At 43.0% G+C, this 21,216-nt stretch overlaps 1 protein-coding gene across 5 annotated transcripts in view; it reads right to left on the reverse strand.

The window, feature by feature from the left end:
* Positions 1–21,216, reverse strand: part of IFT140 (intraflagellar transport 140) — an 80,091-nt gene that overhangs the window by 57,723 nt on the left and 1,152 nt on the right. Inside the window, exons 1-11 of one of the 5 annotated variants that reach the window (XM_027665779.1) lie at positions 19,769–19,848; positions 14,217–14,392; positions 12,604–12,825; positions 11,085–11,206; positions 10,296–10,438; positions 6,528–6,703; positions 5,341–5,432; positions 4,102–4,208; positions 3,306–3,454; positions 1,123–1,326; positions 671–743 (exon numbers count right to left, since the gene is read on the reverse strand). In XM_027665779.1, coding sequence (XP_027521580.1) covers positions 671–743; positions 1,123–1,326; positions 3,306–3,454; positions 4,102–4,208; positions 5,341–5,432; positions 6,528–6,703; positions 10,296–10,438; positions 11,085–11,206; positions 12,604–12,825; positions 14,217–14,363 — 1,435 coding nt within the window. In that variant the 5' untranslated portion in view covers positions 14,364–14,392; positions 19,769–19,848. Of the gene's footprint in view, positions 1–670; positions 744–1,122; positions 1,327–3,305; positions 3,455–4,101; positions 4,209–5,340; positions 5,433–6,527; positions 6,704–10,295; positions 10,439–11,084; positions 11,207–12,603; positions 12,826–14,216; positions 14,393–15,170; positions 15,440–19,457; positions 19,656–19,768; positions 19,849–21,216 lie in introns of those variants that run through there. The other 4 variants (XM_027665780.1, XM_027665778.1, XM_027665777.1 and 1 more) reach the window with 4 other exon arrangements.

The raw sequence follows: 21,216 nt of genomic DNA on the forward strand, positions 1-21,216 counted from the left end.
ACACAACAAAAAAAACCCCCCAAAAACAAAACACAACCAGAAAAACCAAAAAAACACAACAAAAAAAAAAAAACAAAACCAAAAAAACAAAACAAAAACCCCCAAAACCAAACGAAAACCCACCAAAAAAACCACCAGAAAAACTGAAAAAAAAAACCCAAAAACAAACAAAAAACAAAAAAAACCCCCAAAAAGCAAAAAAAACCCCACAAAAAACACAAAACCCCCACAAAAATCAGAAGAAAACAAACAAAAAACCCAAAAAAAAGCAAAAAAAAAAACCAACCAAACAAAAAATAAACCAAAAAAACCACCACCAACCCCACCCCACCACCACCCACCACCACCCCCCCCCCCCCCAAACAAACCAAAAAAAAAAAAAAAAGCAGTTCTATCCTCATATCATGTTTCATGCAAGGCCCTGTACAGTGTAATTTTGCTACATCAGATAGAAGTTTGTTTCCTCAAGCCTTGAGTTTTTTGCCAGTCTAGAGGAAGTTGTCCCTGTCCAGGGCAGGGGGGTTGGAATGACATGAGCTTTAAAGTCCCCTCCAACCCAAACTCTTCTATCATTCTATGACTACAGTCCATTAACTACCATGAATGAAGAGAACATATAACTCTGGAGGAAAAGAATCATTTCAACTCTGACCAGTGTTTTAAGTCCTACCTGCACTTTTGAAGGTATCTCCTGAACACTCATAGACAGTCACCTGTTTCCCGTTCCAGAATACCAGAGCATCCTAGAACAAACAAAACACCAAATGAACGTGTACATTCAGTTCCTTTGGAAACATATAGGAATGTACACAACAACACAGCAAGAACTCCACCACAATAGCCACCATTTACTAGTTCCTCTGTACATTGGGCTGGAAGGCTTTTGGTAATCCAGAAGTTCTCTGGGTTCTGGTCAGCACCTCAAGAATTCCTGAGTCCCTGTGCTATCTGAAAAACCAGCACCACAGCACCATTGCTACCATTACAACACTACCTCCATAACACACTAAGCTGAACATCAAAGAAAGTTTATCTTAAAGACTTAGAATGTTTGATCTCTATACACCGAACCGGGCAACTGATTAAGCAAATAAATGAAAACAAAACAAAACAACAATTAACCTTAGTAGCAAAGACTCCATTAACATTCATATCGACACGGAGGCTGTGCGTGGCTCCTGTGCTGAAGGTGGTCACATTGAAGAGGCTGGGAGACACCTGAACCACAGCCACCTGCTGATGAAAATGCGCCGACATGGCCTGTTCGCTGAGGATCACCACAGAGCTCAGGCTGTTCACTGCCAGCAGGTTTTTTCGGGAGCCCCACTGTACAGAACAGGGAAAGAAAAAACACACCATTTCATCTATGGTCTTGAACAGTCACAGCAATGTCCCCAGGGAGATGGCATAGGGAAGGACACAAATAAATAAATAAACATTTTTATACATACATGAAGTTCTACTATCTAAATACAGCTATAGGCAATGACTAGGAATTATTACAGATTCAAACTATTATGCTTATTATCCAGCTACTCAGACTAAGTAGAGGAGCTGGTTTTTAAATTAAAACTGCTTCTTTTTTTAAGATACTATTGCACCACCTTAATTTACTGCTGCAAGAGAGCATCATGTATTTAAAGAGTTTAATAACTCTTTCTAATATCCAACCCAAAGCTCCCATGACACAACTCCAGGCCATTCCCTGGCTCCTGTCCCTGGTCCTCACAGAGCAGAGCTCAGGGCCTGCCCCTCCTCTGCCCCTGCCCAGGCAGTGGGAACTGCAGTGAGATCTCTCCTCAGTCTCCTCCATCTGAACACACCAAGTGCCCTCAGTGTCCTCGCATGGCTTCAAATCAAGGCCCTTCATCATCTTCATTGTCCTCCTTCCAACAAAAATAATCTAGAGTTTCCATAATTAAAGACAGCTTGATGAGATAAACCCACTGTGCTTGTTGACAATTGTTTGGCAATGCTTTTGTTTATGCTCCCAAACATTGGGAACAAGGTGCTATTTCTGGACAGTGCTTCGTATCCTGTTATCTGGAAAAGGCTCAAATGGGCAAGAAACACCTATATTTCTTCCCTTCCCTCAACTTATTAGCAGATGTATGAGATATTCATGGCACACACTATTTCCTATATCCTGGACCTTTTGTTACTGAAGCATGTTCATAAAACACTTGGATTCTCTATTTTCACAGCACTTCTGGTTTAACTTTGTAAGCAGGACTGCGTTATGGACTCTCATTGCTTTTTAAATACTTTCCACTCTTATGTGGAAACAGAATAATAACAAATATAAAATTACTTTCTCTTGAAAGGCACCAGATACATTTGTTTGATTTTCTTTTCTTATGAAAAATAATGGGGATTGTTCTCACATATGAAACCAGCAACAGAATGATATAAAGTATAATAGAAACACTCTAAAATTGAAAAGTTAAATTCATGATTGTTATACTCAGCATTTCTCTTCTGCATATATCAAAATGCTAATAGGTATAGAATGACAGTGTTTAACCTCACTGTGACAAGTGAAAATATTCCAAATAAATAAAAATGCTGAACCCTGACACTTAACAGGCAATGGGTTAAAATATTATAATGCTGTATCTTGTTACAGCCGTCAGCATTAAAAATAGTGCAAATAGCAGTAGAGATGGTTTAAAGCATTTGGTTTACAAATTTGTAAGAGTAAATTTATTATTCCCATCTAGTCTGACACTATCACACATTATAAAATTATCTGGCAAACAAGAAATGTTTTTCTGATGAAAAAGCAGCTGGAAATACCATTTGGTGTGTAAAAACATAGCATTCCGTTCTAGATGGCCCATCTTCTCACCAAAAAATATTTGGTTGTAAATACATCCTTTTATTTTTCATAACTACCAGTAAGAGCAAACTTTATGTTGAGAAATTGATGAAAAGAAGAAAATGATTGATGAATAAAAGTATGCATTTAGTCAGCTTTTCCTGCTTGTTATTTTAATAAATTTATGTAAAATTGACATTCCTGACAACCTTTCTTTTCCAGAAGATGACTTCAGGGTGCGGAATCCAAAGGGTTTGTCGATGAGACACATGACGGAGAGACTAGGTACAAACAGGGAATATTTCTGCCCATTTCAATTTTAAAAGTTACTTGATTTTCATGGTTTTTCCTCCTAAGGAGGACCAACCTGTGGTGGGACACATATCCTTAAGAGAATGATTGTGTTCATCTGTTTCACAAAGGTGCTCTATTCATCCAACTGTTGTGAAGTCCCATCAACATTCAAGGAAGTTCTTTCCTTTCTTACCTTTATCTGAGTGACATTTCCCTCAAGTTCTGTGGATGCCTGGAACTTCCACTTCTCCTTGCCCTCCAAAGCCCGTGTGCTCTGGTCAGATCCTGCTGTTTTCCTCCACATTGCTACCCTCCCTTTGCTCGTTCCAGCTGCCAGGAGACCTGCCATTCACAAACACACCTCAGGAAAACAAACCCACGTTAGACAATGTAACAGGCAGCCAACTCCAGTTCTCGGGTACTTGAGAATCCACCTTGTACAGAACCATTTTTTGCCTTACTCACTGCAAACCAAAATCCTAGTCCTGGACTGGGGAATCTTTCTGGAGAAACAATGGGAGAAGTTCCACATCACAAGGTGCACTTTTTAAGCTACCAGATGAAGTTATCTTTTACATATACCAGACAATGGCTTCATTTTAACCATTTATTAGAATACAGAACCATAGAATATCCTGAGTTGGAAGGGGCACACAGGGATCATTGGGTCCAGCTCTTGGCTCTACACAGGACACCCCAACAATCCCACCATGTTCCTGAGAGCATTGTCCAAATGCTCCTTTGAGTTCTGGCAGCCTTGGGACCAAGATCACTGCCCTGGGGAGCCTGTTCAGTGCCCAACCACCCTCTGGGGGAGGAACCTTTTCCTGAGATTCAATTTAACCTAAACCTAAAACCTTCTACATCACATGCTGCCACCGAGACCTTCAGTCACAAGGCAAATATACTGAAATGACTCCAGGGCACGGAAGGCTGAGGTTTGACAAGGATTAGGACCAAGAGATCACAGTTCCCATGTTATTTCTCACCTTTAGCACTGCAGTAAGACACGCAGTTAATACATTCTCCTCCTTCAAAGCCAAATTGCACATCCGGGGAGAGCACATAGTTCTCATCTCGGTCCAAATCCCAGAACCTAAGGCGCACAAATCAAGAGTGTTAATAATGCTTTTCCTTCCAAGTGTCTTGCTAAACACAGTTCAACAGGATGCTGTACATGGCATGAATTTGCTATTTCCCTAATACCCAGATCATACAATTTTTAAAATTAAATTGTCAGCAGCTGCCTCTGGAATGTGAATTTCTTAACAATCCTTTTCCTTTGACTTTTTAATCTGCAGTACATTTTGGGATATTCTACTATGAAGAAAGGTATCAGAAGCAAAATCAGCTTTAAGAAAAAAAGAAAAAAAAATGAGGGCTAGTTGCAATTTTCCTCCTCCCTACTTATGCTTCCTCCCCTATTTTAAGAATATCCCTTGGTTAGCCACCAGTCCTTCAGATTCCAGATTTATTTTCTAGAACTAAACACTACCATAAAACATATTCCATCTTGATACTCGGTCTTTATTGTATTCTCATAAAATTAACAGAAGATCCTGTCTGATAGTAGCAGATAGGGAGCTAGTGATGTTAATGGAACACTCCCACCCTCCAAAAAGTTAGAGGAAACAGGTACAGCAGGTCATAGTAAAGACAGGGAGAAAATATTTTAAAAAGATCCAAAAAGGTAAAACTACAGAACACAGTAACATAACAGCATGGCAAAGCAACATATGTACTTTAAAGGATTAGGGACAGGAGAAACTTAATTACTTGTCTTATATTACAGTAACAGAGAAATGACCTGAAAAGTAAGCACTTTTTTCCAGTTGCTGATGCTATGAGTATCCTAAGGATCAGACAGGAACAATGGTAAGAGCAGTTAAATGGCTCCAAAACCCCCAGGTGGGTCTATTTTTAGAAGAAATCAATAACAGCACTCAAGGAAGGAACAGATTTGGGTAGCACTGCCTAACAATATAAAATACCTTAGAGAGAAAGCAGGCCATATAGAATCAGGTTTTGTCCTCAAGGAAACAGATTTTTCATTCAATTTCTCTATTTATTTTGAGAAAAAAAATTAGGAAATATTGGGAGTTTTTCATTATTGGTAAAAAAACCCACAACCAACATTTCAGCAAAATATTCAGTTCATTGCAGACTGTAAACCTTTCAGTTGGTCCTTCTCAGGGGCATCCAGAAAACTTTCAAACGAGGGTTCTTACCTGATGACTGTCTCACCTAGCGCTGTAACAACCAGGCTATGGTCTATCAGAATGATGTCTGTAGAATGAGCAGTCTTCCCACTTAACTTCACCTGTTAACCATAAGCACATAAATAAATTTACAGAAGGTGGGAGGAACACACTGAAGGACAGTAAGCATCTGAACTGCCTAGTTTGGCTAAAAAGTTAAGATGTAAGAATAACTCGACCCATCTGCCAGTTCAGACAGACTAATAGTGATCACCACTAAGTGCATCAAGATGTAATGTATAAATTTAATAAAAGAAACCTTGTAGTGGGTTAATTAAGTAGGTAAGGAGCAGTTTTTCACTCTTGCACTAGGTCTTCTCTTAGAACTTGATAAAGATTGCTTAAAAATGTGAAATACCAAATCTTACTTCTAGTCAAACATAAGTAATGATCAATAAGAGGTGGACACTCCTGTAATACACAAGTGTCCAGTCTTTTTCTATCTTAGATAAAGAGAAAAAACATCCTAGGAAGGTGAAGGTTTGAGTTCCACCCACAAGCAGCATTCTGTAACAGTGCAGTATTTTATTTGAGGCAAGGAGATTATAAATCCTGGAAGACGTTTGGTTGCTTTTTGCCCCAAATAATTTTTGGGTCACTACATTATTATTTGTGATTCTGTGACTACAGGGCTTTAACTTTTTGAAAGCTGCCTCGCCTCTCGAGGCGTGTAAAATGACACCATCTTTCAGATGTGCAGACAAAGGCAGTGTCACCCAGAGGAGGTGCTGAAAGACAGGTAAGCTCCAAATCTCTGAGGACACAGATTATTGACTATTTATTCACAACACATTTTAAAAAATATTTGATTATACTGGAATTTCAAATTTTTCTCCAATTCACTACAAAAAGGCAATGAAGTGTAAAAGGATTAAGATAGGATCAAAATGAAAGAAAATTACGAAAAAATAGGAAGACAAGATCACAGAATCAAAAAACCATCTTTCCAAGTTCAGTAACAGATCACCCTATTCCACTTCTAAATGAGCATATTTTTGTTTGTTCACCAAGGTATTATCTGAGAAACAAAAATGACAGTTCCTTCATTTGTAGGTAAAATAGTGATAATCAAAAAAAACCCAACAAACCAACAACAAACCAAACAAATACTTACAAAGAATAAATATTGCAACTTTACCCTGTAGTGTGACTCTTACCTTCATGAGCTCTTCTGCCTCTCCCTCAGGGATAAATGCATACAAGGACAACTGCAGGTTCTCTGTTATTAAAAGTAAAACATCTCTTTCCTCCAGCAACAGGAGCTTTCGGACCAGACTGTCAGTGGACAACACCTGCCTTGTCTTTCCTTTCTCATTCACGTAGTGCACAGAACCTGCAGCACACACAAACAAGGTGCAGCTTTTAGTCAAAAGCTTTTAGCTACAAAACCCAAAGTTGCTGCTTTCTATCTGAACAAAACATTCCACAAGTGCTGAAAAGGTAAAAAAACCAATTCTTTTGTCTTATAGTTTGTCTCACGATACAGACTATGACAGCTGACAGGAGCAATAAACTAAAGCTTATTTTTCCCTATTTAGGAAATCCAATAATAATAATAATAATAATAATAATAATTTTAAACTACAAGCAAACTTTCTGCATGAAAGATGGCTTCTGAAATCTTCAGTTTTAGAAATAATATGTGAAAGAAGAATGGCAGCTAAGAATTGGTCCAATTTACAGCAGAGTTTAGATGACAGAAAACTGCAGACCTGAAGTTGTCCATTGTTTAGAAACACTGCACCACACATCAAATTCAGCTTTAATCCATTAATTTCACTGGCAAATGGGATTGTGTCTAAGAACACTGAAAACAGCAACTACGGCACCCATCAACATTTTAAAAGCCACTATCATTTCATTAAGTTGTACTATTCTATAAATCATAGAATCACAGAATCATTAAGGTTAGAAAAGACCTCCAACATCATCAAGTCCAACCTTCAACCAAGTACCACCATGCCCACTAAACCCTACCATGAAGTGCCACGTTTCAGGGCATGTTGACTCCACCACTGCCCTGGGCAGCCTGTGCCAGTGCCTGACTACCCTTTCAGGGAAAAAAATGTCCCAAATATCCAACCTAAACCTGCCCTGGCACAACTTGACACTGTTTTATCTCCTCCTGTCCCTTGTTCCCTGGGAGCAGAGCCTGACACAGGGCTCCCTGTCAGGGAGTTGCAGAGCCAGAAGGTCCCCCCGAGCCTCCTTTTCTCCAGGTTGAGCCCCCCCAGCTCCCTCAGCTGCTCCTGCTGCTCCAGCCCCTTCCCCAGCTCCATTCCCTTCCCTGGACACACTCCAGCCCCTCAATGTCTCTTGTCTGAAGGGCCCAGAACTGCCCCCAGGGCTGGAGGTGCCTCAGCAGTGCCAGCACAGGGATGGGCACTGCCCTGGGCCTTCTGATACAGCCCAGGGGCCATTGGCCTTCTTGCCCACCTAGGCACATCTGGTTCATGTTCAGCCACTGCTGACCAGCACCCTCAGGTTCTTTCCTCTGGGCACTTTCCAGCCACTCTGTCCCAGGCCTGGAGCTCTATGAGGTTATTGGACTCAAGTCCAGAACCCAGTACTTCACCTTACTGAACCTCTTACAACTGGCCTCGGCCCACTGCATGCCCGGGTTTAGGCAGTGAAAACCCCTACATGGTTGTTTGCAAGTGGTATTACAAAAATCACCCAAACCAATGTAATTGAAACCTGACAGATCTCATGCGACACCCACATAATGTCTTAGCAAATCATGGTATTATACAAGGGTGATATTTTAAACCAGTGCAAATCAAAAAAAACCTGCGAAATTAAATAGTATCTTCCCCCAAAAGCTGAAGTAGAACATGCAAATTTATAAAAATGAACATTAAGGATCCATGCTAAAATGTTGTACCCAAGGAACAATATGATGTATCTAATTAAAAGAATGTTTAGATTTCCAAAAATCTTGCAAATACATTACCATCCTCTACATTCCAGCCATATAAAAAAAAAAAAATTTAAAGTCCTGTCCCACTGCTTTATTTTCTCCCTGACATAAAACACTGCACAGATAATTTCATCTTCTTAAACCACAGAATGGTTTGGGTTGGAAGGGACCCTAAAGCTCACCTCTTTTCAACCCACCTGTCATGGGCAGGGACACCTTCCACTAGCCCACGTTGCTCCAAGCCCTGTCCAACCTGGCCTCAAACACTTACAGGGATGGGGCAGCCACAGTTTCTCCGGGTAACCTGTGCCAGGGCCTCACCACCCTCACAGCCAAGGATTTCTTCCCAATATCTCATCTATCCCTGCACTCTGGTAGAGGGAAGCCACTGCCCCTTATCCTGGCCCTCCAGGCCCTTGTCCAAAGTCCCTCTCCAGCTCTTCTGGAGCCCCTTCAGGCCCTGTAAGGGGCTCTCAGGTCTCCCGGGAGCCTTCTCTTCTCTGGGTGAACACCTCCAGCATTCCCAGCCTGGCTCCAGAGCAGAGGGGCTCCAACCCTCTGATCATCACTGTGGCTTCCTCTGGACTCGCTCCAGCAGCTCCATTTCCTTCCTGTGCTGAGGATCCCAGACCCCGACATAGAACTGCAGGTGGGGTCTCACCTGAGGGTGCAGAATCCCCCCCTCCCCTGTTGCTGCCCACGCTGTGGGATCAGTGCAGGATATGGAGGTTTCTGCATCCCAGCACACACAGGCAAGGCACGTCCAGTCTCTCACCCACCAACACCCCCAAGTCCTTCTCAGGACATTTGGGAGTTATGGCAAATCAATAACCAAATTAAGAACTGTGTCCAAAACACATGCCCAAACCAACCTAGTCAATGAGGCTGCTCAAAAGGAACAGTGTCATTTGACTGAAATTTGAGAAGTGCGGCAAGGAGGCCCAAGCAAGGACAACGCCTGCAGGACGCACAGCCTGTCCCTAGATGGGGCTCTGCACTACCAAAACAGCGGCTTTGAAGGTGAGGGTGGAACACGCACAGCTTCTCAAAGCTTCCTTCTCTCCTTGTACCTTTGAGAAGCGCTCTGTAAGCCTTTTCCAACCACGCAGCTGGCCCACACCACTCCTGCCAGCTGTACTGCTGCTGTACTGCTTGCTGTACTGGTGTAAACTGGGGGTGTCATTCTTGATAAAACAGTGAATCACACTGTAACTGAGCTGCAGAACCAGTGTAACTGAAATGTTTTCAGAGTAGTTACACTTGAATCAAGAGGACTATATATTCAAATCAACTGCCAGAAACACACTCATTGTGCTACTTGTCACACACATTCTGTCTCCAGTTCAGAATGAGCAGGTTAGAGAGAGAAGGCATCAGGAGAACAATGGGGTGAGAAGAAAATTGCTTGGGGCAAACTAGTACCCAGAAGACTAAGAGGGAGAGGAAAAGACCACAAAGAGGAAAAGACCAGGAAGAGATGATATTAGGGAGAAAACTAACAGAACAGATTCTCAGACTATTTTTGCTCTCTTAGACTGAAGCATCATTTCAAAGAATGAGAAAAACATGAAAAAGCAAATTCAGAATTTATTTTATGTTTTAGTAGCATTTGCCTATTTATAGATAAAAACACCTCAGGACACACACATTATTTTGAAGGTTTGCACAAAGTGCTAACAACTGCTAATTTTATCTACACTTGTGTTAGAGATGGTTTTCCTCGTGCTCACTTCTTCACGAACCTGACTAACCCAATACCTCTGGTGTCCTTGTGGACAGGACCACCCTGAAGATGGTAAGATTTAAATAATTTTATTAATTTCTTCTTACCACCAAACATTCTACAACTCCTATGAATACTCTACTCTGTTGAATATATGAACATGATGGATATATGGATATACTCCAGATGTTAGATATATGAAAGCAGAACTATTGTACACTGAGCTACTTTGAAGCTTTAAGGAAATGTTCCAGCAGACTGGAAAAGTGGTTTTGCTCTTACCATCCGTCAAAGCGATAAAGAAGGAGAGTCCTTCCTGGACTGCCATTTTCAGAGGTGATCCCTTTCCAGCTTTCCTCCAGTTAAACATATCCAAGGCCTTCTCATCACCACTCACAGCTGCTTTTGCCAGCTGTACAAAGTCCCTGCAAACAGAGATACTTCAATCCCAATTCCTTACAGAACAGAGTAGTTTCAGTCTCAAAGGATGGATGCCTAGTTAATTAAGTGTATTGTATAAAAAGAAAAAAGATGTTTCATACACTGATTGGAAAAAGGGCAAACTTAAAAAGATACAAAAAAATATTTAATATTAGTTTTCATTTGCATTGTTTCACCTTTTTTTTCCCATAAGCATTATTATTTTTACAGAGATATGAAACAGAAGATCCCAGGCAAGGAAAACTCTTATTTTTTACTAGAGCTCTTTCCTATTTCTTGCTTGGAGAAGAAAGAAATAATAATGTTTAAGAATTGACTTTTAATTTAATTATTTTTGCCAATACTTTAATGATAATCATGTTTCCAGTATGCTTTTCACGATCAGCAACACTGCTAATTAGAACTAAAGACAGAAGAGTTAACAGCAACAGATAGAAGGTATGGACAAGAGGAGGAAGTCCTGTTGCCAGAGACAGCTATCAGTGGGAGAAGAGCTTGGAAATAAAGGGCAGTTAGGAGAAGAACCTTTTTTCAAATATTTAAAAATAGTTCATCTGTGAGTAGGACTTTCTTTCTGTGGAACAAGACAAAGACCTGGTCTAGTAGAGCTTTGCCAGGGCCAATACTCACTCGCCAGGAAGGGGTGGCCGAAAGACACAATGCCCCAGGCATTTCCCATACTCCTGCTTCACCAGGGCAGGGCCCTGCACTCTGCCTCGGTGGTCCACCTTCCACAGAAACAGGACACCGTGCTGGAAAAAGACAACAGTTAATTCATTCCACTTTGCACACAGATGAGAATCCAAACTTCAGCTACTCACTACACATAAAAATAAAATAAACATTTTATTGACAGAACAAAACCTTTCCTTTCATTTAGTTGACACATAATCACTCCCACTTAAAACTAAGCCACAGGGAATCAGTTATCTTTAACATTATATTATTTCCTTCTTTTTTTCTTAAAAGTTCTAACTTCTTTTCAATAGTAAGATGGCATAATTTATACCATCCAAAACTGTTTATTAAGTGCAATGCTGTCTCTTGCAGCTTAAATAACGTCACTCAGTTGTGCATCTGTGACACTGCTGTACTCTTGTCCCACAAGGCCACTTGCAGTTCATACAATGTTTGCTGGTTATCTCTGAAAATCACAGGATCCTATGACCTTGCTGGCTCCTCCTCTCACTCTTCCCTCAGCTTTAAATATCACCAAATTCCAAGGATCCCAATTAAAACCACCTGCACCATTTATAGGAATGGAGGAAAAGCCAGCAGCTTTCTAAAGCTGCTGAGCTTCCTTCCATCTCATTCTAGATATCCCAGCCCGTATCCAGATAAACTAAACTAGTTGCAAACTCAGTTCTGAGTTTGAAACACATAAGATTGGAAATGAAAAAAAACCAAAAAACTCACTACCTCTTCACTGGAAAGGATGTAGAACTGATCTGTTTTCAAATGGTATTTGAAAACGACAAAGGACATTGACCTCATTATCTATCTGGGTCCCTTCCAAGTAGATATGTTTTCACATTCTATCCTGTATTTTCCAAATCACTCTTAACAATCTAAAGCTTTAGTTCCTTGTTATGAAAGTTATTTGCCTTACAAATAGGTTTTCATCATAAGAAGGCACTTAGGTCTTTAGGATTCTTTGTGTGATAAAAACCTTAAAGTCATCCATGTTATTTGTTACTTAAAACATAAATTAAGAGCTTCTGATTTTCACAGCATCCTATTCCAACTTTCTGAAGTTATTTTCAAATAATTTTCTCGCGTTTCAGGATTTATGATGACATATCTCAGTGAAGATAGAATTGTAGAATCATAGAATATCTTGAGTTGGAAGGGACCCACAAGGATCATTGAGTGCAGCTCCTGGCCCTGCACAGGACACCCCAACACTTACTGAGGTTAGTTACACTTTTATTTAAAGAGAAATTGGTAGAACAGCAATGAGTACTGTAGAAAAAGTTAAACCCCTAAGATTTGATTTTATTCTCAAAGAGTTTTAATTTGTACCTAAAGAAATTTCTCTCCCACAAAACTCTCCCTTCTCCTAACAATCCATTCCATGATCCCTCCCCATCACAGAGCTTCCAATACTGTGTTCCACAACAGACACAAAACTGGCATTTCAGCCACTCACCTCATCCCCAGACACAAGGCAGGTACCATTCGTGCTCCAGCTCAGGACTGTGATTTTGGTGCTGTGATCTGGGGGTACAATGTGCTGCTCCTTTTCTTGTTTGTTCAGCACCACAACTTCTCCCCTCTCCCATCCTGCTGCCAGGATGGGTCTAGAAGGGTGCCAGGCAAGCAATGTGACCTGAAAGCTTCTCTCCACATGTGAATGAGACACATGTTCTCCCTGTGAACCGAAATCAGCACGAGCTCAGCTCGATGGAAACTCAGCACATGGATGCAGCCAAACCTTCAGATTCACTGCCCAGTCAGTAAGATATTTTCCTGTGATAAACGACTGGCATGTAGGAGAGCTACCTGCCAGAGATATGAAGTGGCTACACAAATTCTCGTTACCGCTATTTTATGTGCTAAAATGAAAATGTGCTACAACACGCAGTACATCCATTTGGAAATTGCTAATGAGAATTCAGCAGTGTTGAGTGAGGGAAAGCCTGGCTCTGCTTTTCCAGGCTGTTCTTCCCTCCCAGCACACAGGAGCAGCTCCCAGTCAATATCAAGCTTCCACTCCTGTATGAAGGACAACAAGGCTTTGAGTACATTTCAAGGTAAAAAAATCCCCCAAGTGTTGAAAAAGAATAAAGTACATCACTATTATTATTAGAATAATCTAATGCTCCAATAGCTCTTAAAGGCAGATCCTCCTTTGGGCATGCTTGCAAGAACATTTCAGGTGATTCATTTAACCTCTCTATGTATTTATTTTTTCATTTATAAAACTAGGATGACAATTTTTCATAATACCCTTTGAAAAGTACACATTTTATAGACTACTACTATTAACAGACTTACACATTTCCAGTAAGACTGCTGCTATATAACTTGTAGTGCTATTTCCCTAAATAACAAGCTTTTTTCCTAAAAATTATGCAAACCAAAGCCATCTCATGTAAATTTTAGAGTATGCAAAGGAAATATCTGTCTACAGACAGAAACTGTACTAGGAAACAACCTACTCAAATGGAACAAGTTGAGTCTAGCAAGTCAGTTCAGTCTCAAGGTGGTGGAATGATTTGTTTAATTTCCATTTCTTTGTATGTGCTATTCACTTAATAGTTAAAAAGAGGCAACAGCATGTGTTCATTTTACTTATAAGCTGAAATTCTCATACTATGAGAAGTAAAAAGCAAATCAGTAATCATCACAAACAAGATTTAAAGGTTGTAAAGATCGAATTTCAATCAAAAGATCAATTTAATTTATGAAGATCATTTTAAAAACACATATAATGAGTAGCTGATGAATCTGTCATGTCCTAGATAGCACAGGACATGGACAGTAATTAAAATCCAGAGAGAGGGATTTATAGAGCATAAGTAAGGCTGCAAATATAGAGATAAAAAATGTGAAGTGTTTTGAACTATGAGAGGTTGCCCAAAGAAGCTGTGGCTGCCCTGGAAGTGTTCAAGGCCAAGTTGGATGGGGCTTGGAGCTTGGGTGTCCCTGGCCATGGCAAGTGCTGGAACTGGGTGGGCTTTAAGGTCCTTTCCAATCCAAACCAGTCTGTGATTCTGTGACTCCATATCAAAACCAAAAGCAAAGTTGCTGATTATTCACCTGTTCCAGGTAGATATCCACACAGCCCCCAGCTGCTGTGCTGATGGAAGCGACTGCCAGGAGTGGGTGAAGTGGGTGCCAAGCAATGTGGGAAGGGGAAGCAACGGAATCAGGAGCGTCTGTCCGATGATCTACGTACACAGCCATAACAACAGGAGCTGCCACAGACTGCAAACCTGTACAAGGAAAGCAAACATCTCTAGCAGGTATACTTATTCAGATAATACATATACACTATATATGCCGTATTATATTTATCTTATGTACTATATATAATAAGTATGCTTGAAAAATGTGGGAAAATAAAACTACAGTATCATCCTGTTAACACACACTGCACAGACATGAGAAAGTTCACAGCGGTATTTTTTTAAAAAACATGGAGAAACACAGAGCCTTGTAGTCTGTAGATTTACAGTGCACACCAGTGCACTGTACCAATGGCTTGTGCTGGCCCATTTCAAAGGACTCTGAAATAACACAGAATTTACCAGAAAGATATTTTCAGCACTTCATATCCAAAGATGTTAATTAAGGTACAGACTGAGCAACTTTATGTTGTAAAGTCTCACTTCTGAGTTTCAAATTAAGTTTTAAAAGTTGTCACCACTTTGGAGCCTGGACTTTTGAAATCATACAGGATTAGTTTAACTGCTACATTGGAACTATTACCAAGATTCGAATGAAAATACTCAATAAGTGCTGATGTTCCACAGAAAAGAACCCAAGAACAAAACTCTTTTCAGAGCTGTGAGTCAGAAATGGAGAAAGTCACTAATATGTAATACTTTATATACAGAGATGGTCTTTGGGATTTGTGCTGTGGGATCTTATTGGCTTGGATTCAAAAGAAAAACAGCTGGACCAAAACACCTTGATTTACCAGCAAATAATCACAGAGTCAGTGAACAGTTCAGGTTGGAAGGGACCACAGAGTGGGTCATCTGGTCCCACCTCCCTGCTCCAGCAGGGTCTTCCCAGAGCACATGGCATAAGATTGTGTCAAGAGGGTTCTAGAATATCTCCAGTGAAGGAGACTCCACATCGTCTCTGGGTAGCCTGTTCACTGCTCAATCATTGCACACTGAAGAAGTTCTTCTTAATTTTCAGATGAAACTTCCTGTGTTCCAGTTTCTGCCCATTCCTCTTGTCCCGTTGCTGGAACCCAGCAGAGCCTGGTCCATCCTCTGCCCTCTCCCTGCAGACAGTGACAGACAGGAATGAGGTCCTCTCTCAGTGTCTCCTCTGGAGGCTGAACAGCCCCAGCTCCCTCAGCCCAGAACTGGACACAGCACTCCAGGTGAGGCCTCACCAGGGCTGAGCAGAGGGGCAGGATCCCCTCCCTGACCTGCTGGAAATGCCCTTCCTCACACACCTCAGGATCCCCCACCCTGGTCCCAGGGCTGGTCAAGGACAGCTGGTGTCCACTGGAACCCCCAGGCCTTCTCCACTGAGCTGCTGCCCAGCAAGGCAGCCCCCAGCCCGGGCTGTGGCATGGGGTGCAGGACCCTGCCAAGACCTGGTGAAAACCAAACCAAAACAAAAAACCCCCCAAAACTACAACCAAACAAACCATGAAAGGTTTAAAATACTCCTGTGACACTTAAGGGGAAGAGACCTTTTCTTCTGCGCAGCTAAACAGTGAGTTCAGAACCTGCAGGCACACACATGCTCAGCAGTGAGACTGACTAAGGTTACCAGGATGTAAAACGGACATGAACAGACTCTTCTTTTAAGGCCTCTTCTCTTCAAACCTTCTGTCAGTGCCTAAAGTAACTAATTTGCTGGTCACTTAGGTCAGAAAGGTGGGCAACTGCTCAGTATCTTGCCTCTGACACTACACGGAACAGCATGAACTACCAGACAAGAGGAACAGTCAGCCTGCAGACAAGTGATTTCGTCTTTCAACAAGATCCATCCACCTTTTATCTTCACACTCTTTCAAAATCCTCAGTATTCCCAAAGTCGGTCTAGTTTTATCGCCATGCAAAAAAAATCCCAAAAAATTCAAATAAAATTTTGTGTGTTTTTCATCTTGATTTCATATATTTTAAGTTCTCATACCTCCAGTTCTGTTCCAGAGTTTTGTATCCATACTACCACTTTAGTCCTTATTTTATCTGCTTCATTTTCTTCTAACGGGGAGAATTTAGTCCATATTTGCATATAAGCTTTATCTGGGCTAAAAATTTGAACGAATAAAGAATTCCACTTCAGATTAAAATAAAAATGTGAGATGCCTAAATGAAAACAAAATACCATTTGGTATGAAATAATGGTTTTATCAAAGAAACTATACAGCTGTAATGTCTACTCAACAGCGACCATTTTCTGCTTTTAAGTGTTCCTTGCATCCGTAGTCCTAAATATTACTTATTATTTTTCAGGTATTTCAGTCCCCTTCAGTAATGGAAGAGACTAAGTTTGTCAGTCTTCCAAACTGCATCTCTTGATCAGCTCACTAACATAACCATCCCTTTTGGCATTAATAAACAGCAAGAACAATTTTTCATCAATACTGTGTATATTTAAAAAGGCAGACTGGCACTTACTAAAACAAGATTCATTGTCATGTAAGTTACAGGCAATCCCTGATATAAAATACTTTCCACCATCACAATAACTATATAGAAATGTGCAGCAGACTGCTATACACAAATAAGTAAATTGCTTACATAAGTGGGTTATAGTGGTGTAAGAATAACTAAACCAAAATCCATTTGCTCTCTGTAATCTTGGGAATTCATTATTCATGTATTTACAGTTGCTTCTAGCTCATGTATTTACACTGTAGCTTCAAGAGATGCCTCTTCAAAAGTCTTCAAGGAAAAAAAAAGAAAAAGAAAACCAAGCAGCACTGCCTCTACAAACGATTCTGGCCCTGTACAGTCTATTTTTTCAAGGTTTAAAAAAAAAATAATTTCTGAAAAAGTTAACCACTTTGTGGCTTGGAATAGAACATGACCAAGCCCCAATACCTGATCTCAGTAATCAGATCAGATGCACCTGAGAGACTGTTCTGAAACAAGCCACAGGTAATTTATGAAATCAGTAAGAGCTCATGGAATCACAGAATGGTTTGGGTTGGAAGAGACCTTTAAAGGTCATCTTGTTCCACCCCCTGCCATGGGCAGGGACACCTTCCACTAGCCCACGTTGCTCCAAGCCCCATCCAACCTGACCTTGGACACTTCCAGGGACGGGGCAGCCACAGCTTCTCTGGGCAACCTGTGTCAAGGACTCACCACTCTCATCATCAAACTTTTCTTCAGACTAAACCTACCATGTGCCCATTTCAAACTGTTATCCCTTCGTCCTGTCAGTACAGGCCCTGGTAAGAAGTCTCTCTCCATTTTTCCTATAAGCCTCCTTTAAATAGTTGTTAAAGAAACTTCCCTGTACAACCGTCCAGGAGCCCCCCTGTCAGTCACCCGAGCTGGGACCAAGGCCCCTGCACAGTTGTTCGCCCCACACACACAGTCAGAGTTTCCTTAACGGCTCCACCCCAGGTTTCCCATAGCAGTCTCAGACATCCTGATCCTTAAAATAATTTAATCTTGGTGCAACAAAATAAAAACCCGAACTGGTGCCTCTGAGGAGGGATCCCACACAAAGGAACCCCTGGGCTTTATACTCTAAGGGTGAGAAAGTTTGGGGGTTGTTGGCTCCTGTTGTGTCTCCGAGTGTCTCTCACCTGGCTGGGCCACAGGTCCCCGTGACCTTTGTTATGCAAAGGGTTGGCAGTTCACAGCTTCTTGCCTGGTTCTCTGGCCACCCAGAGATGAGCCTGCAGCTGGCACTGCAGCTGCACCCCAAGCTACCAGCACTGATTCCTCAGGATACTGGAAGGCCACAGTGATGTGCTCCTGGAGCCTTCTCTTCTCCAGGTGAACACCCCCAGCTGTCCCAGCCTGGCTCCAGGGCAGAGGAGCTCCAGCCCTCAGAGCAACTCTGTGGCCTCCTCTGGACTTGCTCCAGAGGAGCTCCCCATATCTGGAGGCAGCTCTGCAGGTGGGGTCTTGCCTGAGGGGGCAGAGGGGTAGAATCCCCCCCTCCCCTGCTGCCCACACTGTGGGATCAGCACAGGATATGGAGGGTTTCTGCATCCCAGCACACACAAACAAGGCATGTCCAGCCTCTCACCACCAACACCCCCAAGTCCTTCTCAGGACATTTGGGAGTTATGGCAAATCAATAACCAGATTAAGAACTGAGTCCAAAACACATGTGCTCAAACCCAGGGGCAGGACTTTGCATTTGGCCTTGTTGAGCTTCATGACGTTCACAGAGATCAACATTAGACAGAACATTAATGACTGCTCCCAGAGGAAAGAGAGATTGAAGGTAATTCTCTGTCCCTAACTGGCCAGACACAAGCCAGGTCTAGTCCAGACATTATACACCACCACTAACTTGGCCCTGTGCTCGCAATATCAGATCTATTGGGGAAGTCCAGCCTTATTTCAGCGTTTGTCAGCTAACAAGTCAAACATCACCAGTACAGGGACCAATGCAGACTGATAACTGTCCATCATCTCAGAGTATGGGCAAAGGGTCATGTCTGTCTGCACCCACCCACCCAGACTTCCCAAAGAGTCTGTAATTTTATGAGTAGGGGAAGATTATATTACGATATGAGGCAATTTCCCCCCAAAAAAACCTCTCAATTCATCACTTACAAGTTGACAGAGTATTTAAATTACAAAACAAATAGCTTTGATTTGCTGGGTTTGAATTTTCTGGGACTTAGGTAGGGAACCTCAAGACTCCTGTTGCTGCAAATGACAGTGGTGAGCCAGGACACCTGCACATACATCACAAGACAGTCATCAACATTTAGGAAAACAAAAAAGCTATTCTGTCTTTGGGGACAATTCCTTAAAAACTGCTTTTATGCTGTCACAATATTATCAGCACAGGTAGCATTTAAGGGAGGCTTATCACGTCTGGGTTTGGAGCTGCTACAGCCACCAGCCCCCACCTCCAGGCACACCGTGAAATGGGGTTTCTGCCCGCGTTGCCTCAACAGTGCCCTGACAAGACTCGACAGCTACTAAAGCAAAAGCAGAAGCTTTTCCTAAAACCTCTATCTATAAGAAACGCTGGCTTTTAAACCTGAAATTGTTCAAAACAGTCAGCCCCAGAAAAACAGAAACAACACAAAACCGTGCTGTGCTACAAAAAGATGGTTAGTGACTAAATACAGTCTCCTCTAAGTAGTAAAATAGACAGAGTAAAAACCTGTTTGAGTCCTGCCTCAGCCAAGAGGGAATGGAGCTCCGGGCCGGGCCCTCGCTGCTGGGCCGGGCCCCGCGGGGGTCCCTCGGCCGGGCCGTGGCCACCCTTCGCCGGCCCAGAGCGGGCCCTGCGCACCCCCAAGCCCGAGCGGGCAAACACGGCCAAACACGCGTGCCCCGCCGCCACGTTCGCACCCGTGGGCGGACCCGCCCGCCCCCGGGACCGACCGCCCCGCACCTCCCACCGATTGCGACCGACCCGCGGCCGCGGGCGGGGCCGGGCCCGGTCCAGCCGCGTCCCCCGCCCGCTCTCACCACAGGCCGCGGCCGCCTCGCGATGCTCCGCGTTGCCCCGACAACGCGCGGAAACTGCCGAGCGAGGCCGAGGAGCGGCGGGAGAGGCCGAAGACTCACGGAGAGAGGCGGAAAGTGCCGAGCGCCGCGGGTTCCGCGGCGGCCCCGAGCGGCCCTCCCGGAGTTCGGCAGCTCTTTCAGAGATTTTTTTTTTTTTTGTGAGGGGGGGAAGGAGTTCGGTAACTTTTTAAGTTATTGACCTGTTTTTTCTAGTAACATCTAAGTGAAGACACCCCACAAAGCCCTTCTGCCCCTGCCCTCGCACCACCCTGCACCTCCTCACAGAAGATGCAGAGTTGGAAGGGACCCACAAGAATCATCGAGTCCAACCCTCAGCCCTGCACAGGCCCATCCCCAACAGTCACACCATGTGCCCCAGAGGATCAGCCAAACCCTCCTGGAGCTCTGGCAGCCTTGGGGCTGTGCCCACTGCCCTGGGGAGCCTGGGCAGTGCCCAACCACCACCCTCTGGGGGAAGAACCTTTTCCTGACATCCAATCTGACCCTGCCCTGACACAGCTCCAGCCATTCCCTGGGTGCTGTCCCTGGTCCCCCCAGAGCAGAGCTCAGGGCCTGCCCCTCCTCAGGCAGTTGGAACTGCAGTGAGGTCTCCCCTCAGTCTCTTCTTCTCCATCTGAACACACCAAGTGTCCTCAGTGTCCTCACACAGCTTCAAATCAAGACCCTTTCCCGTCTTTGTTGCCCTCCCTTGGATGCTCCTCAGCACCCCAGGTATGACCCAGGTCAGGTACAGCCCAGCCCTTGCCCACACTGGACCTATAGCCAATCCTAACAGCCAGGTTTACCCAACACCTTCAGAACAGGCAATTCAAGACCCAATCCCCACAGCACTGTCCAGTCTAAAGTCACTTCTAATTCCTCTGAAGTCTCAACACTTCCGTGCAGATGAAAAGCAGCCACACCTGGTACACCTGTGACCAGCAGCTCCTGCGTGCTCTGAGGTTGGCTGGCCACGTGTAACATGTAATTTATGTGGTTTTTATCACAGTTTCCTTTTACAAATATGCAGAAATTATTGGGATTCTGCTGGGGGAAAAAAAAATGGCACCACAACCCCAACTTGTTAGCAAGCAGGAAAAAGTACTGGGTGGGAGGCACACTGCACTGAAATACAGTGTTTCTTTTAGAACTACAGGCAGGCTTCAGGTAGAGAGGGAAAACACTGACTTTAGACCTTACTATAAGCCAGGAAGACCCATAACCAGAGGAGCAGAACTGACAAAATCCTGTTTCCTGGAGCTTTTTATCTTCTGTGCAGCTCTGACACAGTCATTTATGGCATCTCTTCAGGGTGGATCCTTGGACATGCAATAGCCCCCTCAGCTCACTCAGGTGCCACTCCTGAAGCAGAGTCAGCAATTCATCTCTTACCTCTGCCCATCTGACTG

The sequence above is a fragment of the Corapipo altera genome, unplaced genomic scaffold (genome assembly GCF_003945725.1).
Source record: "Corapipo altera isolate COAL_440 unplaced genomic scaffold, ASM394572v1 146, whole genome shotgun sequence".
In the NCBI taxonomy this organism is placed as follows: Eukaryota; Metazoa; Chordata; class Aves; order Passeriformes; family Pipridae; genus Corapipo; species Corapipo altera.